The sequence below is a fragment of the Polistes fuscatus genome, unplaced genomic scaffold (assembly GCF_010416935.1).
Source record: "Polistes fuscatus isolate 324 unplaced genomic scaffold, CU_Pfus_HIC Scaffold22, whole genome shotgun sequence".
Taxonomy (NCBI): domain Eukaryota; kingdom Metazoa; phylum Arthropoda; class Insecta; order Hymenoptera; family Vespidae; genus Polistes; species Polistes fuscatus.
Window position 1 is genome coordinate 1,175,249 of NW_025113099.1, and position 25,039 is coordinate 1,200,287.

The window sequence follows — 25,039 nt, forward strand, 5'->3', positions numbered from 1 at the left end:
AATATTCCAAATCGCTGAGAGATTCCATTATCGAAATTAACTGTGTCTGTGTCTATTTGTCTTTCTTTCCCTTTCTATATATATATATACCTCTCTCACTCTTTCTCACATGCACACACACACATATATATATACACAGATACGTCAATTTGTTTAAATTAAAGTCACCCTCGCTAATTTTAAACCCTCGAACGATCCCCTAATGAGTTTCATTCGAACAAATCAAATTAACGAATTCAAAAGATTTGTAATTTGTTTTATGTTATTATAAAATAACCTGTTGTTCTCTAACGTAAATATAAATTAGTTATACTTACCCATCTAATCGATTGTAGAAGAATAAAAATACGATTTTTGCTCGTTGACGAATTAAGAACGTTTGTGTTAATTTTTTGGATTTTCTGAAAAATAAAATAGATGGGGAGAAAAGTATTGAACAATAATTTAACTTATTAAATGAATTTCTTTTATTAATTAAATAAAAAATAAACTAAATATTTAATATTAATTTCGATTTTGTAAAAATCCGAAAACGGAATAGGAAATACGAAAATTTGTTTGCAAGATGTTTAAATAGCAAAAAATAAAAATGATGGTGGTAGGAAGAAGATGGAAAAAAAAAATAAGATTAATGTTACTTCTTTAAATATTGATATACGAAAATTTCTAACTCATGTTGGAACATTGTCGACACTAAAAAAACACGTTCCAGCATCTAATGTCAATAAAGTTAAGTCTCCTTTTATTCCATTTATTACGTTTCTTTCTTCTCTCGTTGTTCGTTTTTCCTCTATTGTTTACCGATATCATTTTCTTATCGTTTGAAATTTATTTCTGACGTCAATATTTTTGTTTTGTTTACATGACTGAAACAGCCCTTTAAAAGAAAAAAGCCTTAAAAAGAAAATCAAATAAAACAAAAATAAATTATACTTAAATTCCTACAAATAATACAAATTTTAATATATATTTTTAATTATTTAAATAATTATTTTTCGTTTATAGTTAAATTTTGCGTAAATTGTATCGATCAAATTTCAGTTTTATTTGATTTTCTTTTAAAGGGCTGATCAAATCTAACAAAAAAATATACGTTTCCTACCATCCGTAGGTTTTCGAACGACGAAATCAAAACTAAACGACCCAAAAGAAAATAAGAAAAATCTTTAGTGACATTTTTACGGTCACATTTAAACGAGTTAATATTTCATTCTATGTATTTCCGCGAGGGTGCAAAATTTAAACGAAGGAAAAATGTACTCCTTGAACCATAACGTTTCTCCCACGGCGAATTTGATGGAATATCTAGAGATACGTTTCGCGTATACCAAACAGCAAAAAAAAAGAAAAAAAAAGAAAAAGAAAAAAAGAAAAAAAATAAATCCTCGTATTCTATTCGAAAGCAAATATTTCCTCGGAGAAAAATAAACAGGAAAAAGTTTCTTTTCGATTTCTATCTATCGATTCGAACTATTAAATCACGAAAAAGAACATCGATTAAAACGTGTTATTCTCCGATCAATTTTATATTCCCTTCCTTCGATTTCTCGTAATTAAAAATAATAGCGACAGCGAAAAAAAAGACAAAAAATAATCTAAAATTGATGAGGTAAACGTGAGAGGGGATCGGTAAGAAAAGTTTAGAAAATGTTTGATATTCGATAAATTTACGAGCTTGTCAAAGCTTATTCGTCTCTTTACTCTACAAAACGTTCTTCCCCGTTTTGGTACGTGCCTCTCGAACAATAATTCCTGTCGCAACTATGAAATACGCGTAATAACTTACATCTTTATATCGCATAACCGATATTGCCTTTCCGAAAGTCCTTTATGTTCAAATATATGCATATAATATCTTATCGATATATCTTTAGGTTGAAACATGTAGAAAACCAGCGTATCTTCTATATTAACATAATAATAATACGACTTACGATTTAATTTAATTTAATTTTTGTTTTGTTTTTTTTAACCATATGTTTATTGCTTTGAACCAATACTACTATACTACTATTATAGAACCATTATACTTTTATTTATTATTTACTATTTTCTTTTTACTTTTATCTACTTACTGTGCGCTATTACTAATATAACGATAAGTTAGATAATAATTACATAATTTTCATTTCCGTTTTGTTTTATCTATACATTACATGGTACTACACTGTAATTAATGGTCTTTAGGGAGCCTAGGCTCTAGGGTCAATAAAATATTATTAAAATAATAATAATAATATATTTACATATATGTACATGTAAAAAATGCAATCGTGCGATACTTTTATCTCAATCTGTCAAGATATTTTTTTCTTCTTCTTCTCCTTCTTATTCTTCTTATTCTTCTTCTTCTTTATTTCTGTTCCTTTTTGTCTATAACAAAAGGTGGACTGTGCTTTTACCGGTAATTCGTAAAAACTGCTTCGCTAAAAGGCTACTACACTTCAGAAGAAACTTCTTAGAGTACTCTGAATATATATATATACATACTTATATATATTATCCAACAAACTGCACTCACTTGTTAACAAAGTAATCTCGAAATGGAAACCATGATCTATCAGAAACTAGACGAGTTGATAGGACAATCAAATATATATATAATATATAAATATTAATATAATAATAAAGTTTAGAATTTAAAGTTTAGAAAAATTAAATATATATAAAAAAAAAACTGGTGTTTGTACTTATGTACGCACGTAAGAAGTTATACTTCTTTGCCGTACCAAAACGAACATAACCTCAATAACCTCAAAATAACTTCAAAAAAAACTTCAAAGATAAAAAATAACTTAAAAACAAAAAATAATTATTATTATATATATGAGCCGTTTATTTTGAAAGTGGCCTAACTCCATTTTTCATTTTTTTCTGGTTACCCACGGTAACATGTACAGCTTCAAATTATCTATCAATAAAGCATTTAAGATTTTTTATATTCCGAGTAAATACGGTAATTCTGGACACATAAGTTTTCAGAATTAGTTGAATCACTGAACCGTTTATTTTGAAAGTGGCCTAATTCCATTAGAAGTAGAGATTTTGGTGTGGTAGAAATGGCATTAAAAAAAAATAATTTACTCTTTGTCCCCCGAGAGTATTACAATATTATCAAAAAGTGTCGGAAAGGTAATAACTTTATTGTACATGAAATGAGACAAAAAGATTTTGTATCAACAAAATTATTAGAAGACGCAATTTTTAAAAGGGTCAAGAATTCTAACGGAGAACCAATAAACTGGTTAAAAATATGTTGGATGCGTTTTGTCAAAAATGAATAAGATTTTCTATAAGACATCAATGAATGAGAACGAAAATTTGAAAGTCCTGAATTTAATACCACGTCGGGGTAGACCAAGTAAGTTCGAAAATATTGTATTGACACCACTGTATAAAAATATAAGACAAATTACAACCGCAAAATTCAATGACATAATTGACTTATTACGATATATACCACCGGAACATCATGATTTCTTTAAATCCCTTTCACATACACAAAATGTAGATGAGTAGAAAATTGTTTTGTAATTTATGTTTGTAAAAAATATTTTGAATCGCATAATTTATGTTTTTAAAGTGTTATAAAGATATGTAAAATAAAATAAGTATTGTTTTTTCGCAATTTGAAGCATCTTAAATTATGTTGAATGGACTTCGGTTCCTTCAAATTTTATAACGAATCTGGTTGTTAATTTTGAAAGTGGCCTAACTCGATTCTTGGTAAGAAAACGCATATTATTCACTTAATAATTGCCATTATTTTAATAGGAACTGTAAATTGAACACCTTTAGATACACTTAAGCAACATAACTCATTGTTATTCTTTACGTATATTTTGAATTGCATTGAAACGCAAACCTTTAAATATCTCAATTTAAGGTTATATGGAGTTAGGCCACTTTCAAAATAAACGGCTCATATATAAGAAAAAATAAAAAAAAGAAAATATCAAAATATAGATATCAGTCCGCACTAAATATAAGAAAGATATATCGAATTACTTCACCCGTCAACAGCCATGGCGCGGTTACAGCATTAGTTCTCGCTCGATCATTTAAGTAAAGCAGCGCTGAGTACGATTAGTATTGGATGGGTGACCCGCTTGAGAAAAAAAGGGGGGGGAAGAAGAAGAGAAGACAACTTCATGCCGTATACTTGAAATCGCTTTGCCGCGCGTTGTAAATACCGACAAACTTCATGGTGTCGTTTTACCAGACGCTCGGAACAAAATCACTCCCCATTACATTTTCCCCGACGCGCCAAAAGAAGTATAACTTCAATAATATAAAAAGTTTAGAGTAATATATTCGAACTAATAAGAAGAATCATCAACAAATCATTGAAATACACTTTTATCTTTCAACGATAGATAAAAGATTATCTTATAATACTTTGATTATTATCCTCGTGGTAGATGTTAAGGTTTTAACTTTGTAACCTTAACTGGTGGTGATAAAGGAGGAAAACGGTAAATCATGCGAGTATAGTAAGCTCTCTCTCTCTCTCTCTCTCTCTTTCTCTCTCTTCTCGTATTGAATACTCAATCTACTACTTGCGCATATGCACGCCGGTACCTGGCATGAGCAATCCTACTACCAACACTACGAATACTACGATTCATCACTGTCCTCGTTCATTCAAACACGAAGGAAACCCATCCACCGTGAAAAGGTTACGAATCATTGATTACGAAGTCAACGAGAATTCACTTGCTACGACTTCAAACTACTCACCCTGTTTCTATGTCTCTCTTTTTCTCTCTTACTCTCTCTTTTTCACTCTTTAACTCAACCTCTTGAGAAACCTTTCTCAATTTACGATCAGAAAGAGAGAGAGAGAGAGGAAGTTCTTTTAGGTTGAGAACTCGAAAGGAAATTACTAGAATCCTCTTCAAACTACTCGTCAAATAGTAACTCGCGAATAAATTGAAAAATTCATTCTACTATCTTTCATTTTACCGTAGATTTTTTTCTTTTTTTTTTTTCTCACAATCGAAGATTCATTTTGTTTAATTCATCGAGAATTCTTTTCGTTATTTTTTTTTCTTCCCATTCCATTCCAATCGTCCAATCGAATTGTCCGCGCGAAATTTACTTATTCAAAAAGTAAATTTGGATTTATCGATCGATCGATTAATTGATTGATCGATTAGGTCGAAGCTTCTTCGTTCGATCGATTTCGCATGATTAAATATTCATTGTCTACGACGAGTCGAGTATTTACCGAGGCCGATGTCTGGCCATAAACCTCTTTGTTTACTATCCGTCTAACTATATACACGTTTATATACTCACTGACTCTAGTCTGGTTCTCCTATTAAGCACACACACACGTACACACACATATACGAGTATACAAATACACGTACAATCTGTAAAGACGATTAATTCGCTAATAGTATAACGTTTCTTCGTTTGATATTAAATATTTCATTCATAATAGAAAAACTATGAACAAAATTATACACCATCGGGCTAAAGTTTCAAATTATTTGACCCAATTTCCATCAAAATTCAATACACTGACTTACTAATAGTGAATTTCTTAACTTTCAACTTTTCTACTTATATATTTTTTCTTTGTACGTTCTTTGAAAGCTTTTTTAAACCCTTTCTCGTACAAAAAAACATTAATATTTAATTTTTAATTAATATATATTATAAATTTATTATATTAATATAATTTATTATATAATTTATAATATAAATATAAATAATTTAAATAATATATATTTAATAATTATAAATAATTTATATATATATAAATTATAAATTGATTATATAATTAAAATGTTAAATAAGTAATAATTATAAATTAATTAAATAATAAATAATTAATATTTAATTAATTCGTATTTTTGGTGTGTTGCTTTCAATATTAACTTATTTGATGAAATTTGTCGTAATTACGATCAAATAATATTAATACAATCCTATAATATATCTGAACAATAATTGGTGAAACTCTTGAAAAGTTTGCATGGAACATAGTTTGGCAAACATTAGTTTAGAACAAGTTAATAGCCTATTAAGTTTCCCTAAGGTGCATTAGAATTCACTTTTGAAATACATGGTGGAATATAATCCGAAAAAATAAATAAAAAGATTAGGGAAAGTTATTGAATTTAGATTTTTAATAAATATTATATCTTGTTTTCTCGAAATTTACGTAGGTCGGTAGCGTGGATAAAATGAAAACCAGACGAAAAAAAAAAAAAAAGAAAGAAGAAGAATATACGAGATGGCATGATTTCGATATGTGGTAGTATCGATATCAGTACGTTCGATACTTTTATCGTCGTTACCTTGGAAAGAAAGTTTCTATCCTCTTGGATACTTGGGGATCGCTTTGCTACATGACCTACCACTATACTTTTTTCACTTCTTCCATGTTCTCAACACGTCGGGATAGGTATGTTCTTCTCAACACGTGCACATACATCTAACGCACCTACTTACACCACGTAATACCAAAAGAAGAACGTCGAAGATCCATGTATGACTCCCCCAAGTATTTCCTCCCTGAAGCTCCTCAAGGATTTCTACGCGGAAGCGGTTAGATGTAGCACTTCCGAACCAGGTGAAATCCCGGAAGTGGATTTCAAGATAGATAGATAGATAGATAGATAGATAGATGGGAGAAAAAGAATGGAAGAAATAAAAATGAAAAAAAAAGGACAAAGAAAATGCTCTTGGTATTTGTGAATACGTGTAAAAAGCAAAGATAAAATTTATATTGTATCTATGAATAAGTCTAAAGAAAAAGAAAAAAAACTGGAGTGTGTACTTATGTTCGCACGTAAGAAGTTATATTTCTTTGGCGTACCAAAACGAACATAACCTCAATAACCTCAAAAATTACTTGAAAAAAAAAATATATATATAAAAAAGAATAAAAAAAAATATCTAAATATAGATATCAGTCCACACTAAATATAACAGAAATATATTGAATTACTTTATTCGTCAACGACCATGGCGCTGTGATAGCATTGGTTCCCGCTCGATCATTTAAGTCAAGCAGCGCTGAGTACGATTAATACTTGGATGGGTGACCCGCTTGAGAAAAAAAAGGAGGGAAGGAAGGAAGAGAAGAATGGTGGACACTACTTCATGCCGTAAATTTGAAATCGCTTTTCCCGCGCATCGTGAATACCGACAAACTTCGTGGTGTCGGTTTTTCGTGTCGCTCGTAAAAATTCACTCTCATCACTTTTTCCCAAACTCCGCTAAAAGAAGTATAACTTCAAAAAAGACAACGAAAAAATGTTCTTGGGATTTGTGAATACATGTAAAAAGCAAAGATAAAATTTATATTGTATCTGTGAATAAGTGTAAAGATAAAAAAATATACAAAATTGACATTGCTGATATAAACCATTTCGTAGAAAATTTCGGGGATAAAAGATCGTAGAAAAAGTAAAATCTAAGTAAAACTATTCTAAACGTTTAAACGTGAATATTTAGGGGGAATATCGTATAGCCCATTTTATCGTAACCTTTTAAGAAACCGAAAGGACTTTTTAGGGGAGAGAACGTTTACGGATTGTATCTTCTCCCTTCAAACGAACGTTCTCCGAATACCTACTTGCTATTTATTCGACGGTAGATCGGGTTTCCACAATCATAGGTCACCTTTAAATAGAATCCCAAATGCTGAACTACGCTTCTACCACCACCACCACTCTTTCTTTTTCTCTCTCTCTCACATAGCAGTATTTTTATGAACGTCTGACCTAAAACTCGACTGCGACTACTCGTTTTTGTGCGAGTACCAACACTAATGTAAACGAAAGGAAAGAAAGATGTGTGTTCTATATAAACGCACACGATTCTGCCAAGGTCCGACGTTAACCATGCCATAACTACTGTGCCTCTTCTGGTACGTTCTTGTCTATGTATGTGTATATACATATGCGTGCGTATATGTGTGTTTCTGTAAAACATGGAAAATACGAGTCCCACGAACCTAAGAGAGACACACGAACGTTTCCTTTCCGTTTTCTCATTAAATACTTGCGACTATAAAAATATAAAACCTACCGATATCCATGCTCCTCCCCCCCCCCCGAGTATTTTCACACAGAACAAATATTCAATTTTTACGTGTATATGTGTTGTTTGTATTTACTGAGAGACGATCGATGTTACTCGCGTTAGAATAGAACACTCGAAATAATATCTTTAGTATCGTCCAATGATATTTACGAGTCTTAAATAAAATCGTTACGAATGTGTGTTAGTGATCGTAAAAAAATATAAATGAAAAATTATTAGAAGAATCGTTTTAAATAAATCGAAACACAAGATGGGTTTTAAATAACGTTTGAAGTATTGGTTGCTAGAATATTAAACGATTTTACGATTTAGAATAAAATTAGATATCCGTAAACGGGATTGAGAAATCTTTCTTGGGTAGAAATGGAAATGAATTTTCGATTAAATTGATAATGTAATTGTGTTTAATGGAAAAAATGGTTGCGATTAAAAATATTCGACAATTTTAACTTTTTCATGTTTTATCGACCCGACGACCCTATCGATTCTCGTCCTTTTTTTTCTCTCTTTTATTTTCAACGAGAGAAGAAGAGAAAATTATAACGAAACGTATATATACATCGTCGAGAATGTATGTAGGACGATTCTTAAATTATTCCAAACGACAAACGTATTTATATACTTGACTATAGGTTAGGATTTAAAAAACGAGAGGGAGGGGGAGTGAGGAAAAGATAGACAGTTCTTGGAAGTACTAGGTTTCACATTTGAATTTCAAAATATTATTCACATTTTCTTTATACTCACGCTTAATTGTTTTCAACGATATCGGGAGAACCAGTCTCCTACCCTTCGTGTTTGAATTAAAGATGAACGTCTCGGAGGAAACGTAATGGTATTTTAAAGTATCGTTAAGATTATCGTCTGAATAATCGAAACCATATTTCACAAAATACTTACTATCGACAACTCATTCAATATTCACAACGTACCAACTAAATTGTACATACTTATACTATAATATATAATAATAATAATAATATATAAAATAATATAATAATAATTATATTATTATATAATAATTATTATATATTCACAACGTACCAACTAAATTGTACATACTTATACTATAATATATATAATAATAATAATAATAATAATAATAATAATAATAATAATAATATATATATTAAAATAATATATAATAATTATATATATGTGGGATGCAAGCACCTCCAAGCCAAACACTTAAATAGGCGTTCATAAGAAGATTGGACGGATAGCTCAGTGGTTAAAGTGCAGTCGCCCGAAAAGTGGAAGACCGGGTTCGAGTCCCGGTGGTCCAGTCAGTCCAACGACCCAATTTTTTCACGAATCCTAATATGTACTAATAATATTTTATAGTAAATACTAATATATATCTTTGTTCTGTGAAATAACGAGGAGTGAAGAAAGAATTGAAAAAATACAAAATCAGGATGCAAAAGAAATAGAATACTAAAACGAGTAATAAGAAAAAGAAGGAAAGCAGAGAAAGCTTGAGAGAAGAGTGTTAAGATAATTTATACACACACACCACACACACACACACACAAAGTCAGTTATTAATTTGAATTTGTTTATCAATTGTTATGTTTGTAGTATAATTTATATAAGTTGGCGAATGGAAAGTGTAAGTTTATAGCTAGAACAAATATTATTTTATGTTATTGTAAAAAAGAAAGAATATAACGGAAGCCCTTCAAATCCAAAAGGGGCGGAGTAAGAAATGAATTAATAAATAAAATAATAAATAAATATGTTTGTTCATTTTGGTTTTAGTTTTGGTCGGCGTACACGCCCTGTCCATCCCAATATCACGACTCCGTTCAACTTGCTTTGGAACAGATCGATGTGATTCGCCGATTGGTCAATAAACATCCCGAAAGTATGGTTCTTGTTACTACGGCTGAAGGTAATTACAAAAAAGAAATTGCATAATTTTTATAACAATTATTTTCACGATGACACATGTGTCTGAGTAATTTTAAAAGAAAATTAAATTCATCAACATTTACAGCAATGTGTATCGATATTAAACTTTTATACCATCTGTATAATTAAAATTTATCTTGATTTTTACAAAAATGCAATAATGAAAAAATAAAAAGTACATTTATCGTCAGGAATAAAAATCTAAAATATACAAATCGTTCTTCCATCAAATGAGATTAAAATGGTCCACCTTAGACTACTTTACTAATTCACATTTGTATCTTGATCTTAAATAAATTACAATAATAATAATAACAATAATAATAAAGCTAAAAATTTCCTTTTCCATTTGTAAAAATGAAATAGAAAATATTCGGATCGTTTCCCCCCTCCCCATGCCACGCCACCACCAAATGATTGAAATGGTTTTCACCCTAATATTTGATATAAGAAAAAATACGAGCTTTCATATTAATGTAAAAAAAAAAGGGAGTAAGTATAGGGTAAAATTTATTCGGATAAAATAAAGAAATAAGAAGATGAAGAAGAAGAAGAAGAAGAAGGAAAAGGAAAAGGAAAAGGAAAAGGAAAAGGGGAGGAAGGCGACCGGAAAGTACGATCGCGAATCACGATGATAAAAGAAATTAAAATGGAGAGAAACTAAGTGAACGGCGTACCACCACGGTAGTTCCATCTCGATTGGGTACCATCAAGGTAACGAGTGTTTCCAAGTTCCAATTCGAAAGGCTCCCTTTGTCTTTGGAGGACGCGAGAAGATTGAGAAAGGGGAAGAGAAGAAACGGTGTGAAACTACGACATCTTCCTTCTGTTCATGGTCGTTGTCGTTGTCTTTGTCGTTTTCGTCGCCGTTGTAGTCGTGATGAACCCCGTAGACGTTATTGGAAACGAGAAAACGAACAACTGGTTATAAAAGAAGAGAAAATGGAAAAATGAATAGAAAGAAAAAGAAAAAAGAAAGAAAGAAAGAGAGAGAGAGGAGGAAGTAAGGAATTGAAAGAAAATATCTTTTTATCTCTCGCGTTCCCATTCCATTTTTCTCGAATTATATTCCCTTCTCCCAAACTTGGAAGAGAAAAATAATAATACATATAAAACGGAAGAAAATGGTAATATTTAAAAATACGAGGAGAAAGATAAAGAAGAAGAAGAAGAAGGAGGAGAAGAAGAAAAAAGGAAACACATTAGGAAACACACAGTCTTCGAAATGGTGTTCCGTTTCGTTCCGTTCCGTTCTGTTGTTCCCAAGCCGTAGAAAAATTGTCTCAAATGTCAAGACATTGTTGTTATTGTTGTTATTATTGTAATACCGAGTGTATTTCACGCGACGGCACGCTCTTCTAAAGTAATGCGAATAGGATGGAAAGATGGAAACGGCAGGGAGTTGTACGTCGCCAAGGATGCACTGGATATGGGAAAATTTCATGTGAAATGGAAATACCTTTTCTCGCTGGAATATATACGATCTATGCATGTATGTATATATATACATACATACATACATATATATATATATATATGTATGTATATCATCAACGTATGGTGCTTCGATAACTTGAAATACCTAGTCCTTCGTGTAGCCTTATGGATATGGAAATTTATGCACAATATGGACTTTAGAAAAGTTACGAGAAGAGAGGGGAAAGAAAAGAAAAGAAAAGAAGAAGCAATAGAGAAGATAGTCAAAAGTGTAATAAATAATATATATAATATAGACATTTTTCGTTAATATTAGACAGATATTTTGTTGATGCAACAAAATGATCTAATGAAAATATTTGGGAAATGTTTTTTCTCTCTTCTTCTTTTCTAATTTTTTTTTCTTTTTCTTTTCAAAAACGTTCATCGACGAAATAACATTTATTTTTGTTTTTGTCTTTCTCTATATGCGTTAAGTTTATCCAAGAAATAGAAATAAATAATTCACGGGTTTATACTTAGGAAGCCAATCCGAAGGATAGAAGAAGGAAAGAATAAACGGGGCTGTGGAAAATGAGAAATTCTGGGAGAAATGGAAAAATGCTCGGTTGGGGGGGGGGTTTCAGGGTGATTGTATTAGCAGCAATGGTATATACAATGGTCTTGCGTGTGTTAGTATTAGTGCGTAGTTCGTTGGTGGTGATATTCGCAGCAGGATTCGCACGATATCATCGGAGTTCTCTGTCCCCTTCTGAACCCTCACCATTTACGTATTACACGGATACACGGATACTTTTGCGTCTATGTATGTATGTATGTATGTATGTATGCGTATATACAGGACGTACGCGCGTGTCAACGCATAAATCAGTGGACGTAGTAAATCTAGTTCCATCGTGCAGCAGCAGTAACAACGACAACAGCAACAGTAGTACTACCAGCTTTCGCCCTTTTATTCCCTCAGATCGTCCCTTTTTTCTATTTTCTTCTTTCAAGTTTGATCCCCTTTTCATCGATGCGTTTATAGATTTTATTATTAATATTTATTTATTTATTTTTCCATTTTTTATTTATTATTATTATATAATATTTTATAAATATTTTATTTATTATTATTATTATTATTATTTATTCTATCCTTTAGAACGAAGGAATAAAAGTAAAAAAATAAATAGAAAAATCATCGCATATGTACTTACTACTTAAATAGGCATAAGTTAAGAGATTTGACGGTGGGCCCTGGATAGCTCAATGGTTAAAGTGCAGTCGCCCGAAAAGCGGAAGATCCGGGTTCGAATCCCGGTCCGGTCAAATTTTTTCACGAATCCTAAAATTATATCAATTTATCATTTGGTTCGTTTATTTGTTTGTTTATTTGTTTAAAATGTAAAATTGTAATATAACGACTTATAACGAGTATACAGACGTTGACAACGACAAGTAGTGTAGGATATTAGCAACACAGTTTGCACGTGGTATTTTAATCGAATCCCTACCTAGCACGAACCGCTTGCAAGCTCGCCAATTTGATTTTACGAAGCCGTCGGTCTACCCTTACACCAATGGCTCGTTCGTCCCATTAAACGTTGGTCATCGAATTCGTTGAATAGCCGAACGAATATCGAGTAAATGCTGATTGTGGAATACGCGAGTTTAGATAGCGAGAACAAGCGTGTACAATGTTTATTATCTTTTACGTATAGAACCAGCGCGTTTTGTAATCAACGAGAGATATCCAAGGCTATCAAAACCCCTGATGGGCAATTCCGATGATTTAATTAATCCGAATAAACATAACTGTGCTAGGGAAAATGCTATTGTCCCGGCTAATGATGTGCTATGTCAGAAAACGAAATGATATTTCCTCCGAACGTTCAAGATATACTATACAACTTAGTTAATACAAAATTTAATCTAAAGCCAGCGTGTAACAATGAAACTCGATGTAATTGGAATACCAGTATTCGATGAACCTGATATTCTATTACTGGTTATATTACATCCTTCAATACGAAAGATAAATCTTTTTCTTCTTCTTCTTGCTTTATTTTACTCCGTGTATTCATTGAACGAAGAGAAACGATTGTAATCTGTAATATATAAGAAATGTAAACGTACACTATTAGACAAAATTATTTGATTACATATACAATTGATAAAAATATCAAAATAAATATAAAGGAAAGTCCATTTATTATCATGACATAATTACAAAACTAAATCGTTTGTACTAAAAACGGCTAAAGAGAAAATGGTAGGAAACTTAGAGAGTGCTCATCAAATATTTCAATCTTGCTTTCAGTACCGCCTTAAAATATTCTTGGAATCTTAAGTAACAACTTCTGCAATCTCGTGGAAGTAATTTCGACTGAATTATAATATATTGAAAATTCATTTTGCACTAATAAAGATTCTTTTTGACTAATAACACATTCGGATTGAATCTAATTATTATTTGTATTTAACAAAAAATTGATTAATGAATAATACGAAAAGTGAATTAACATATTCATTTGAGCAGATTTTCTATCATTGTGTAAGATAATCAAATAATTTTGACTTATTCTTCTATATACTTCCAATTATAATAATAATGAACGATAATAGGGTGAATGAAAATGAGTGAAATAATCGCAGAGGAATAAACTTGAATTTAATGTATAATTTCAGGGATCGAGAGAGCACACAAGGAGGGTAAATTAGCGAGTCTTATAGGGGTTGAAGGAGGACATGCCATCGGCACGAGTTTGGCGGTCCTGAGAATGCTCTACGAACTTGGTGCCAGATACTTAACGTTAACTCACACGTGCCATACGCCTTGGTGAGTCTGCCAATCGAGATACAAAATCATTCAGATCACTATCGTTTAAGATACGAAGATTATAATCAAAGTTTCCGATACGTGTCCAATTTATCTCATCGACGAGACGTACACCACCTGCCAAAAGTTTCAAATCAATTGATAATTTAAATCAATCAAAAGATTATTTTTAGAATACCGATCAATAAACATTTACAGTAGAAAATCATTTGATCGATAAGAAAAATGTTAACGAGTCTGAAAATATGATGTCTTTTAAGATTTTAATATCTTTTTATATCTGCAATCTCTTGAATAGTTTTTTATATTTAATTTAGGGTAATCGTCGGGATTTTCCTACGGAGATATCTTTGTCAATTTCAATTAGAAATATTGGAGAAAGTATAATAATTGACAGGTTTGTCTGGAATGTGTCGAATTGTCGTTAAAAATAAAGGTGGTTTTTTTTCTAAGAAATTGCAATATGAAGAAGAAGAATTTCTTTATTAAAGAAAAATAATAATAATAATAATAATACAAAGTGTGTAAATCATGCTAGACTTGAATTTATTTTTTGACAAATTAATTTGCCTCGGTTATTTTAAAAGTTATTTTCCCAAAATTATTCTTACAAATACTTTGTTTATCCGAACTTCCATAAGGATTCAAAACTTTGCGCCAATCGATAGGAATAAACGTTGATATTCGGAAAAATCCATCGACGAGGTCAATTCAAACTTTGTCGATCTATTTTTTGTCTTTTTACATACTAAATTTGATAGTTTTAAAAAATCGATACTAAGACACTATCGAAATTATCTCGGAAGATTCCTAGCCAAAGTAGTTACGCAACGATAAAAGATAAAAAATAGTAGAATGATAGTAAAATATTATTTTACGACAAACAACAGATGAATTCGCGTTCGTGTTAGTTTTACGAGTGGACGCGACAGGTGTGAAAAAGAAAATGAGAGAAAGAAATAAAGAGAGAGAGAGAGATAAAAATTCTTCTCGCGGAAGATGCCATGAATTTCAGGAAAAACTCGCGAGTCTTCTTTTATCTCTTTTCTTATTTCTCTTACTTTTCTTCTGCTTATGTAAGGAAATAAAGTTTCAATTTATTTTACGATTCCCATATCGTTTCTCTCCCTTTCTGTCATTCTCTCGTCAAAATTGAAGAAGTTAATACGATGACGTAACTAATAATATTAGATTATGGTAGAATATCGACGTTTATTAGATCAGACAGATCGATTAACTCAGCTACTACCTAAGTTGCGAAAACGAACCAATCACGACGTAAAATCCGATAAAGCAATGTCGTCCTCAACACCATAGAATTTCTACGTACGTACGTAACTACGTACATCACCGATGGGAAGATCCCGATTGAGCCTTACCCGTTGAATAATCGATTATTACAACTAGTATCTATCTAATACTGTATCATTGATGTTCTGTCAGACGGTTTAGAGAATGGAACGTTAATACACGTGATCGTCACCATGGTATTAATCCTTGATAGCATTGCTATGTCATATCATCGGTACCTGACGCCATTGTTCAATCTGTTTCAGCTACTATTGAACGATAATTTCACGAAAATAGACGAAAATATACGCACAAGTTATTATCGTACAATATTATTCATATCATTTTGAATGAATAAAAATCTTAAAAATAACAAAAATGTATATATGCATATGGTATATACCAGTAACAATGAACAAAATTTACAAAATGTCAATATAAAATTGATTAGACGTTTTAAATATATAAATGAAATAATTGCAATATATAAAATAAAATTGTACAATGTAATTCTGTGTATATCCATTTATCGATTTACAATTAATTCGGTCAGAAATTACCGGGCATATATGAAAGCTAATTTAATAAGACTTTGAATAATAACAGTGTGTATGTGTGTGTGTGTGCGTGCGTGTGTGTTTATCAATAGTTTCAATAGAACCTCATCGATCTCGAGTAAATTCCATAACGCATCATATTATGATGGTGTGAGAATATAGTCGAATATACAATGAAGGTATTGCGTTAATGAGGAGAACGTGGTTAGAAATTGGACAACAATTCGTTAGACTTTGATCGGGTTTCTCTGTTAGGTAAATATCGTTATCGTGATACGGCAATAGAACCAGGAATTGGTAGAACCATGATTAGAAGTCATTGTATGGCAATAATGCGCACGATTGTAACTATAGAGTTACTGACCTGTTGGTTCGTTAGGGCAGACTGCAGCAAGGCGGATGAACCTGGTCAAGTGCCTCACGTCGGTGGTCTCTCAAACTTCGGTAAGGTGAGTACAAAATGAAATTCCATTAAATTCCCCAGCTAGTGACATTAACAATTCATCGATCCCACTTATAGTAGATTACGAGTAGTAATATTCCCATCAAAGAAAAAACCCTATACGTGTTTCCCCCATATCCGTGAAATTTCCCTCACGAAATTTATTTCAGATTATATATACCTACTTATCTTCTCTTTATCTATTATTTTCATTTAACACGTCCACGTCGGTGGTTCATTTCTTGTTTCTTTCCCATTGGGTGGCTACAATTAAAACTTTTCTTTCTATCGGTCGAGAATTAATTTAAAAACAAAAAAAAGGAAATAAATTTTCATTACTTTGATTTTCAATTATGTGGGAATTACTTCTACTTACTTGAAAATTTAAATATTCGATGTTACGTACCCGTTTAATAAAACAATCAAATATCCGGTGGTACACACGCCCCTACGTGTTAAATTATTTCTACTCGATAAAATATTTTGAAAGTTAATCAGAAACTTTTGTCGACGAAGATGTTTGTATTCGAATTATCCTTTTACCGCGGTATGTGTACATTGATGTCGGAAATATGATTGCAGGACAAACTCGTATTAATTATACGAGAATTATATTAACTTACGTGACTCGTATGAAACACGAAACAAATCCCTGGAATTACAATAATCCTTCAGATAAAATATATCGTTGATAATGGACATCCGTATATAGAAATATATTTGATAAACTAAATAATTGAATAATTTAGTTACGAAAACATTTCCATAAACCGTACAGCATTTTCAAGAGAAACTACGTTGGAAGTAAGCTTAGGCTAATGCACGGAATGTGTCGGTCTATTTTTCTCTTTGATTATTCAGAAGCAACCACCTCGTTGAGAGTGAAAGCATCGGTCTGGACGGCTTAGAGTTCATCCACGAACTATCCTACTAAACCTTTTAGCAGTAGTAAAGTACCTCTTTCCTAACCAACAGAAAGAGAAAGATCTAAACCGGATCTAATCACGATTTATAAACAATCCAAGTTTAGTACAATGAAAATTGTTTTCATTTCGTCAACGTTATCTCAGAAATATGCAATTTTTTTATACGTCAAATATGAATCAACTCATTCGAAAAGAATGAAAAGAAAATTAAATGAATATTATTCAATAATTATTGATATTATTATATGATTTAATCCCTTGACATACAATGGCGAGTCTGACTCGTCAAGCTTTTAAATTAAATTAATAATTAATAATAATAATAATAATAATAAATTAATAAAATAATAATAATAATTTTGATTTTAATTTCATTTAATTTGTATGTCAAGGGGTTAATGATTGAATATTTAAAATAGAATGAACATTTTAAATAGAATTTCATTGAAAATATCGAAAATTAAGCATCGTATTTGATACGAAATATTAAACAATTTTTATTTGTATCATCTTTTAGACAACTGAACGATTGATATTATACTAAACAAAAAACTATACACTAGATCAGTTTTATACGAATATAATAAATGCGAGGACGGACATATTTCAATCATTTTTATTGATATAACAAGGTATAAAGAATTGTGCCTTTCGAAATACTGAAAACGCGTTGAAAGTTAAGGGGAGAGAACGGACACCGCGATGACGTGAGAAGATGAGGGTACAGTTTTTTTTTTCGTGGTCCGAAGGTAGATGAAAAATGACTTTAGGGATGCGGTAATCGAATGGAATATCAAACGTGATGAAAATCGAATGGAACGAAACTTGAATATTCCGTTTATCGTTTCGATGATCGCAATGTTTCCTTGACCCTTTTCATACAAAACAAAAAATACGTATCGATTTAATATAAAAATCGTATTCTATTCAAAAAAAATCATATGAAAGTATACTTTTTTAGAAGACAACATTTACTATCTCATTTATAAACGATCGCGAATAAAAATTATTCGAGTTAAGAAAAAAAAAGAAAATTCTATTTAAATACTTGCACGAATGTTTGAAAAAAAAAGACAAAGTAAAAAAAAAGGGACAAAAATAATATTCGATTCGAATTTACGAAGTATGTCGTATCCGAGAAAGAAAGAAAGAAAGAATGAGGAAAGAAAAAAGGGATAAAAAAAAAAAAGGGAAGGAAGAAGGAAAAAAAGAAAGGAAGAACACGGAAGATTGTTAACGAACGTCGCTAAAGTATTCAACGAAGCTAAGATTTTTCTCCAGCCACTCCTTTCAGTTGCTACGAAGAAGAATAATGGTCGTACGATGTCCATTTTAATTCACCCTGATGAAAATCGATCGGGTTTCTCGCTATCATCCCGTAAACCTTCTTCTCGTTTCTCTTCCTCACTTTCATGATGTTTCTTCTCTCTCTCTCTCTCTCTTCCCCTTTTCTCTTCCATTCTTTTATATACACATTCATACACACATACATACACACATATATACATACATACAGATATATATATATACATTTTTCTCTTTCTTTAAAAGTAAGCTTTTTTCTTCAACACTATTCTTCTCCGAGTTTGAAAAAGGAATCGGTCCAGCAGCAAGCAATTCAACGTTACCAACGTCACACCAATATCTTCCTTCGCTTACAAAAAGATGTTATAAATCTTCATAGAACGTGAACGAGTAAAACTACGGGCAGGGGGGGGTGGTGGTGGGGGTGGTAGTTAAACTAGATGTTACAAGCGTGTTATCGTGTAAATGTTTTTTTCATAAAAGTTGTGTGAGATACGAGCGCCTCCAAGCCAAACACTTAAATAGGCGTTCGTGACGAGACTGAACGATGGGCCCTGAATAGCTCAATGGTTAAAGTGCAGTCGTCCGAAAAGTGGAAGACCGGGATCGAATCCCGGTCCAGTCAATCCAACGGTCCCCAATTTTTTCACGAATCCTACAGTTAATTAAACTTGGTTAAATTACCACGAACAATTAATTCTTCATTTGAATTTTCCTGTTAGTTTAAATTAATAATTTAATCTCTCTCTCTCTCTCGGCTAACTTTGTTAAGTATTATATTGAAAATATTTCTTATTAAAGTTTATTATATTGTATATATCTAATTAAAATATTCTATCAAAGAGTCGATAAATACTTTAGGAAATCGTATTTAACGTAGTATCACTAAACTTCATTCATCGTTTTTCGTCCACGCAAAGTAATGAAACTCGAGTAAGTGTAAAAGTTACAAATTCTTAGATCAATCTTCTTAAAGGTGGTAAAAGAAACTACTCGTTTTCTCATCGAGCCTTTCCAGAAGGAGATATTTTATGTCCGATCTTCTCGACTTTTTTACACCTTGCTTCCTTCAGATCTTACGACCGTTTATCACCTACATCGTGGCAATAAACAGCCATCTAAAGTGGCCGATAAAAATTCCAAAGCTGCTTCTGCTTCTTCTTCTTCTTCTTCTTCTTCTTCTAGTTCTACTTCTACTTCTTCTGCTTCTTTCAAAGAGTAAAAAAAAAGAAAGAAAGAGAGAGAGAGTAAAAACGTCCTCTCTCATCGTTACCTAACCTCGCAAATCCTTTTACCCCGAACGTACCATGAAATGGGCAGCTTTATATCTTTCGAAACTCATCCCCTCTCGTTTTTCGATCTTTAAAGCTACATTTTAAACACACAGATACACACAGATATTCATGCATACACATGTATAAAATCTTAAAGTATTTAATACGTTGGATTTTCTCAAACATTTTTCCTCTAATCTTCGATTCTCGTCTACATATTTCTTCGTAAAGCAAACAGTGGTTTCTGTCTGTGATTTGTGTGTGTGTGTGTGTGTGCGCAAATAGAAAGAGAATAGGTAAAGAAAAAAAAGAAAAGAACATTTTGATTGGTCGGGTAACGATAAATTCATTGCGAAACTTACCTACTCGGAAAGAAAACTTTTTTACGACACAGGGGAGACCAATTATTCAACAATTTTATTCGTTTTAACCTATGAATCTATTCCACCGAAAGACAATTATTTTTATTTCTTTTTTTTCTTTCTTTCTTACTTTTTTTCTGATTATATCAAGTTAATCCAAAAATACCCACAAGAACGTTCTCGTTAAATGCAACAACACTCCTGACGATAATAATGACGAGAAGGAAAAATATAAAAATAGAATCTAAACAAAAGACAAAAATGAGACAAAAAATTAAAGAAAAAATAAGAAAATTGTACGAGAGATATTTTTCTTCTTCTTCTTCTTTAAAATAGACAACTTTTTCTTACATCGAATTTTAATTTTCCATCAAGCGTAATTTTTTGTACCCCCGCGAAACTTGTACGCACGAAGAAACGTGAATCGATTAATCTTTCCTTCTAAAGAGTCTACATTTTTGATAACATAATAGAAAAAATTCCATGAAAGTAAAGAGTAATGAAAAGAAAGGGAAAAAAAAAGAAAGAAAAAATCTTTCTCACTTCGATAAAAGTTAACAAGTTCGGAAAGAATAATTATTTGATATACTCGATGAAAATTACAAGATGAAGAAGTTGAGTTAACCGATTGGTAATAAATCAATGAAACTTTTTCCTAATACACCGAGTAAAAGAATCATTTTCATCCATTTTGTTACACGTAAGTCGATAAATAAATTACAACAACTAAGTACCTTAGTAATCGAGTTTTTTTCTATTAAGTTTAGTTTAATTGCGTGGCAACGAAAAAAACCTAACCTACAAATTGCTGCCAGCGTGGACAAAAAAATTGATTGAAATTACATTTTCGATCAAGTCGAATCAATCAAGTTCAATTGATTTGATAATTTAATAAGAAAATACCTTTAAATATTGGATCATTTGTAAAGAAACTGTTGTAAATTCAATTTAAACAAAAATTGACTTACTTCACTTGTCTTTTTTTTTTCTTTCTGCATTCATTTTAAGATTACAGTAGAATTTAGATTTGCCAGTTCGATTAGGGGAGAAATGACATGAATAAATCAAGGTTTTACTGTAGATAAATCTCGACTGAACTCGAAGTTTTGTTAACAAACATAAAACAAAGGATAACCGAGAAGTTAATAATCACAACTTCTGTTAATCAGGGTCCTACTGTATAAATTATTAGTTGAAAAGTACGAGTATACTAATGGTAGTCCCTTTTAAATACAAAATTTTTCACTCCGACGAGTTTTATGATACCCTGGTGTGATTGTATTTAAATTTTTAATTAAAAAGAAACAAAAAAGAACAAAATATAAATACGAAAGAGAGAAAAAGAGTATAATAATAATAATTAAAATAATAATAATTAAATATGATTATACAATATATATTAATAAAATAATTAAAATGTAATTAGTAATATACAATAACTAAAATTAAATAATAATAATTAAAATGATTATATGACTTAACGTTGAGTATCAAATAAATGAAAAATATAATACATATTTATGGTTTATTATTACGATTATTACAAAATGCTTGGTTATTCGTAGAAGGGTAAATAGGGGAATAGAGTTAATAGAAAATTTGTGGTTAGACGATTGAGTTAATTAGAGGGGTAGCCAGTCTAAGAATCGTGCTTTTGGCACAACGGAGAAGTCATTTTCTTCGCGTTATTCGGCGAACGTGCTTTCATTAAGAAACGTCGTCCACGACGTGGTCTAAAGAAGGACAAACGTGTTTCCATGATCTGCCACGTACCATCTGCTCCAGTACAAGAGGGTTGCACTGCTTTCCAGTTATTTTCTTGAGATCTCTTTAACTCATCTTATATATGTGCACATAATTATGAAAGTAGTCTAAGTCATATATTTTTTTTTCTTGTTTCTAAATATTTAAAGAATTGCATTTGAACATTCAATGAATTTTAAATAATATTGAAATAACAAACACTATCTAACGATTTATTTTTCACAATATCGTGAAAATTATATTGAGTTAATTTTGGTTAAAATAATGTGCTGTGAAATAACTAGTAAACTTAGTTTTTTTTCATTTTCAATTATTGTTAGGCCACTTTCATAATTATGGGCACATATATAACTTTGTATATACATTGTTATTTGGTATTTTTCAAATAACCTACGTAACTGATAATAAAAAATAAATAAAAAATATAATAAATTGAAGAAAAAAATGATTGAATTTAGTTTTGATCTCGTCTATCTTTCATACAATCGGTTTAATTTCCTACCAACTTTACGAAGATATATTCGTGCATATATATATATTATTTTATTTTATATGTTTATGTGCATATTTATGTATATTTATTATAATAATCTACGGGCTAACTACTAAACTGTAATATCCTTCTGTCTCTTATTTTTTTGTCCTTCACTTTTTCTTCCCCTCTCCTCTTCCTCCTCCTGCTCCTGCTCCTGCTCCTCCACCACTCTTACTCTCGAGGAATTTTAATTTCACTGCTCTACCCGAATATCTCTTCAGTGATATTAAACTTTCAAATCTCGACCTCTTTATTAACTTTCACGTGCTTTTTAGTTCCTACTTCTTTCCATCTCTTACTCTTTACATTTCAACCGATAAATTATACCGTCAAGTATGACAAAGTTATCAATACATCTTCCTCTTCCTCTTCTTCTTCTTCTTCTTCTACTTCTACTTCTTCTTGGATAAAAACGATAAAACAAAAAGGAGTTTCGTCTACGATGGAAGAACAAATTAATTCTTCGATTACAAAAGATCAAAAAAAAATTGTTAAAAACACAACGAAGACGAGATTAAAGTTGACGAATAAAATATTGTTTATTCACGTTTTAAATACGAATAATAACGAACTGATGCGAAGAATGTGAGAAGATTTTGTTACGAGTTGAAGGAACCAAAATGAGGATTGAGTTTGGAATGTAGATGGGCACAGCTGGCCGATAAGTTTTCCAAAACGTTCTACGAGAACTGACCAGAGCCCTTTTGAGAACAGCTGCCGGCTTGCTGCTCCCCGAAAGTTTTCCTCTCCAAATAGGTGCCAAGGTGTTGGTAGTTTCCTAACTGAAGTTACCCTTCTCTCTCTCTCTCTCTCTCTCTCTCTCTCTCTTTTGGTGATAGCAACATCCGGTAGGTATCTCTAGTAACGATACCCAACGAAAGGACACAAGTTTCATCTCATTTTGGAAGAACTAAACGATCGTTACTTGGCTGCTGCTGCTGCTGCTACTGCTGTTGCTTCTGCTTTTGATGTTGTCTTTACTGCTACTCTGTCTACTTCGATAGTTCCATCTAAATAAAATCAAGGATACACGGATAATTAATAAAAATATAAATATAAAAGAAATTCGAGAGAGATGAAATGTGCTCATAATTATGAAAGTTTCTTTTTTATTTTTTTTAATGCTGCTGTCTACTTCGATAGTTCGATCTAAATAAAATCAAGAATACACGGATTAATAAAAAATATTAGTCCTCCAAACCCGAAAGGGGCGGAGTAAGAAAATAAAAAAATAAAAATATTATAAATATAAAAGAAATTCGAGTGAGATGAAATTAAATATGGTAAAACAAATGTGCATATAATTATGAAAGTTTTGTTTTTTTTGTTTACTGCTGCTCTGTCTACTTCGATAGTTCCATCTAAATAAAATCAAGGATACACGGATTAATAATAAAATATTATAAATATAAAAGAAATTTGAGAGAGATGAAATGTGCTCATAATTATGAGTTTCTTTTTTTTTTTTTTTAATGCTGCTGTCTACTTCGATAGTTCCATCTAAATAAAATCAAGGATACACGGATAATTAATAAAAATATTATAAATATAAAAGAAATTCGAGAGAGATGAAATGTGCTCATAATTATGAAAGTTTCTTTTCTTTTTTTTTTAATGCTGCTGTCTACTTCGATAGTTCGATCTAAATAAAATCAAGGATACACGGATTAATAATAAAAATATTATAAATATAAAAGAAATTCGAGAGAGATGAAATGTGCTCATAATTATGAAAGTTTCTTTTTTTTTTTTTTTACTGCTGCTCTGTCTACTTCGATAGTTCGATCTAAATAAAATCAAGGATACACGGATTAATAATAAAAATATTATAAATATAAAAGAAATTCGAGTGAGATGAAATTAAATATGGTAAAACAAATGTACCCATAATTATGAAAGTGGTTTAAATCATTCATTTTGTTTCGAGATATTTAAAGAATTACATTTGAATACTTAATGAATTTTAAATAATATTGAAATAACAAACATTATCTAACGGTTCATTTTTTACAATTTAATTCAATTTTACATTGAATTAATTTAATTTAAAATAATGTCGTGTAAAATAACTAAATAAATTCATTATTTGTTTTTTTTTTCAAATTTTGACCTATCGTTAGAGCACTTTCATAATTATGGACAAAAATAATAATAAGATCAATGTAATTTAATTATCTTTTTGTTTTTTTTTTCCAATAAAGTAAATAATGAAATAACTCGAAGGATTAAAACTAGAATAAATTGCAAAAAAGAAGGAGAGAAATATTGAAGCATATCCAATCGCCTTTGGCCTTTAAATTACAAAACCCGTAAAACTATACTCCCATAAATTCCAAACGAAAGTACCA

General features: G+C 31.0%; 1 protein-coding gene across 1 annotated transcript in view; it reads left to right on the forward strand.

Moving 5' to 3' along the window:
* LOC122517950 (dipeptidase 1) overlaps positions 1 to 25,039 on the forward strand; it is a 71,412-nt gene that overhangs the window by 21,600 nt on the left and 24,773 nt on the right. Inside the window, exons 3-5 of the mRNA XM_043636584.1 lie at positions 9,826 to 9,958; positions 14,086 to 14,236; positions 16,463 to 16,532. Of these exons, the coding sequence (XP_043492519.1) occupies positions 9,826 to 9,958; positions 14,086 to 14,236; positions 16,463 to 16,532 (354 nt within the window). The remainder of the gene's footprint in view (positions 1 to 9,825; positions 9,959 to 14,085; positions 14,237 to 16,462; positions 16,533 to 25,039) is intronic.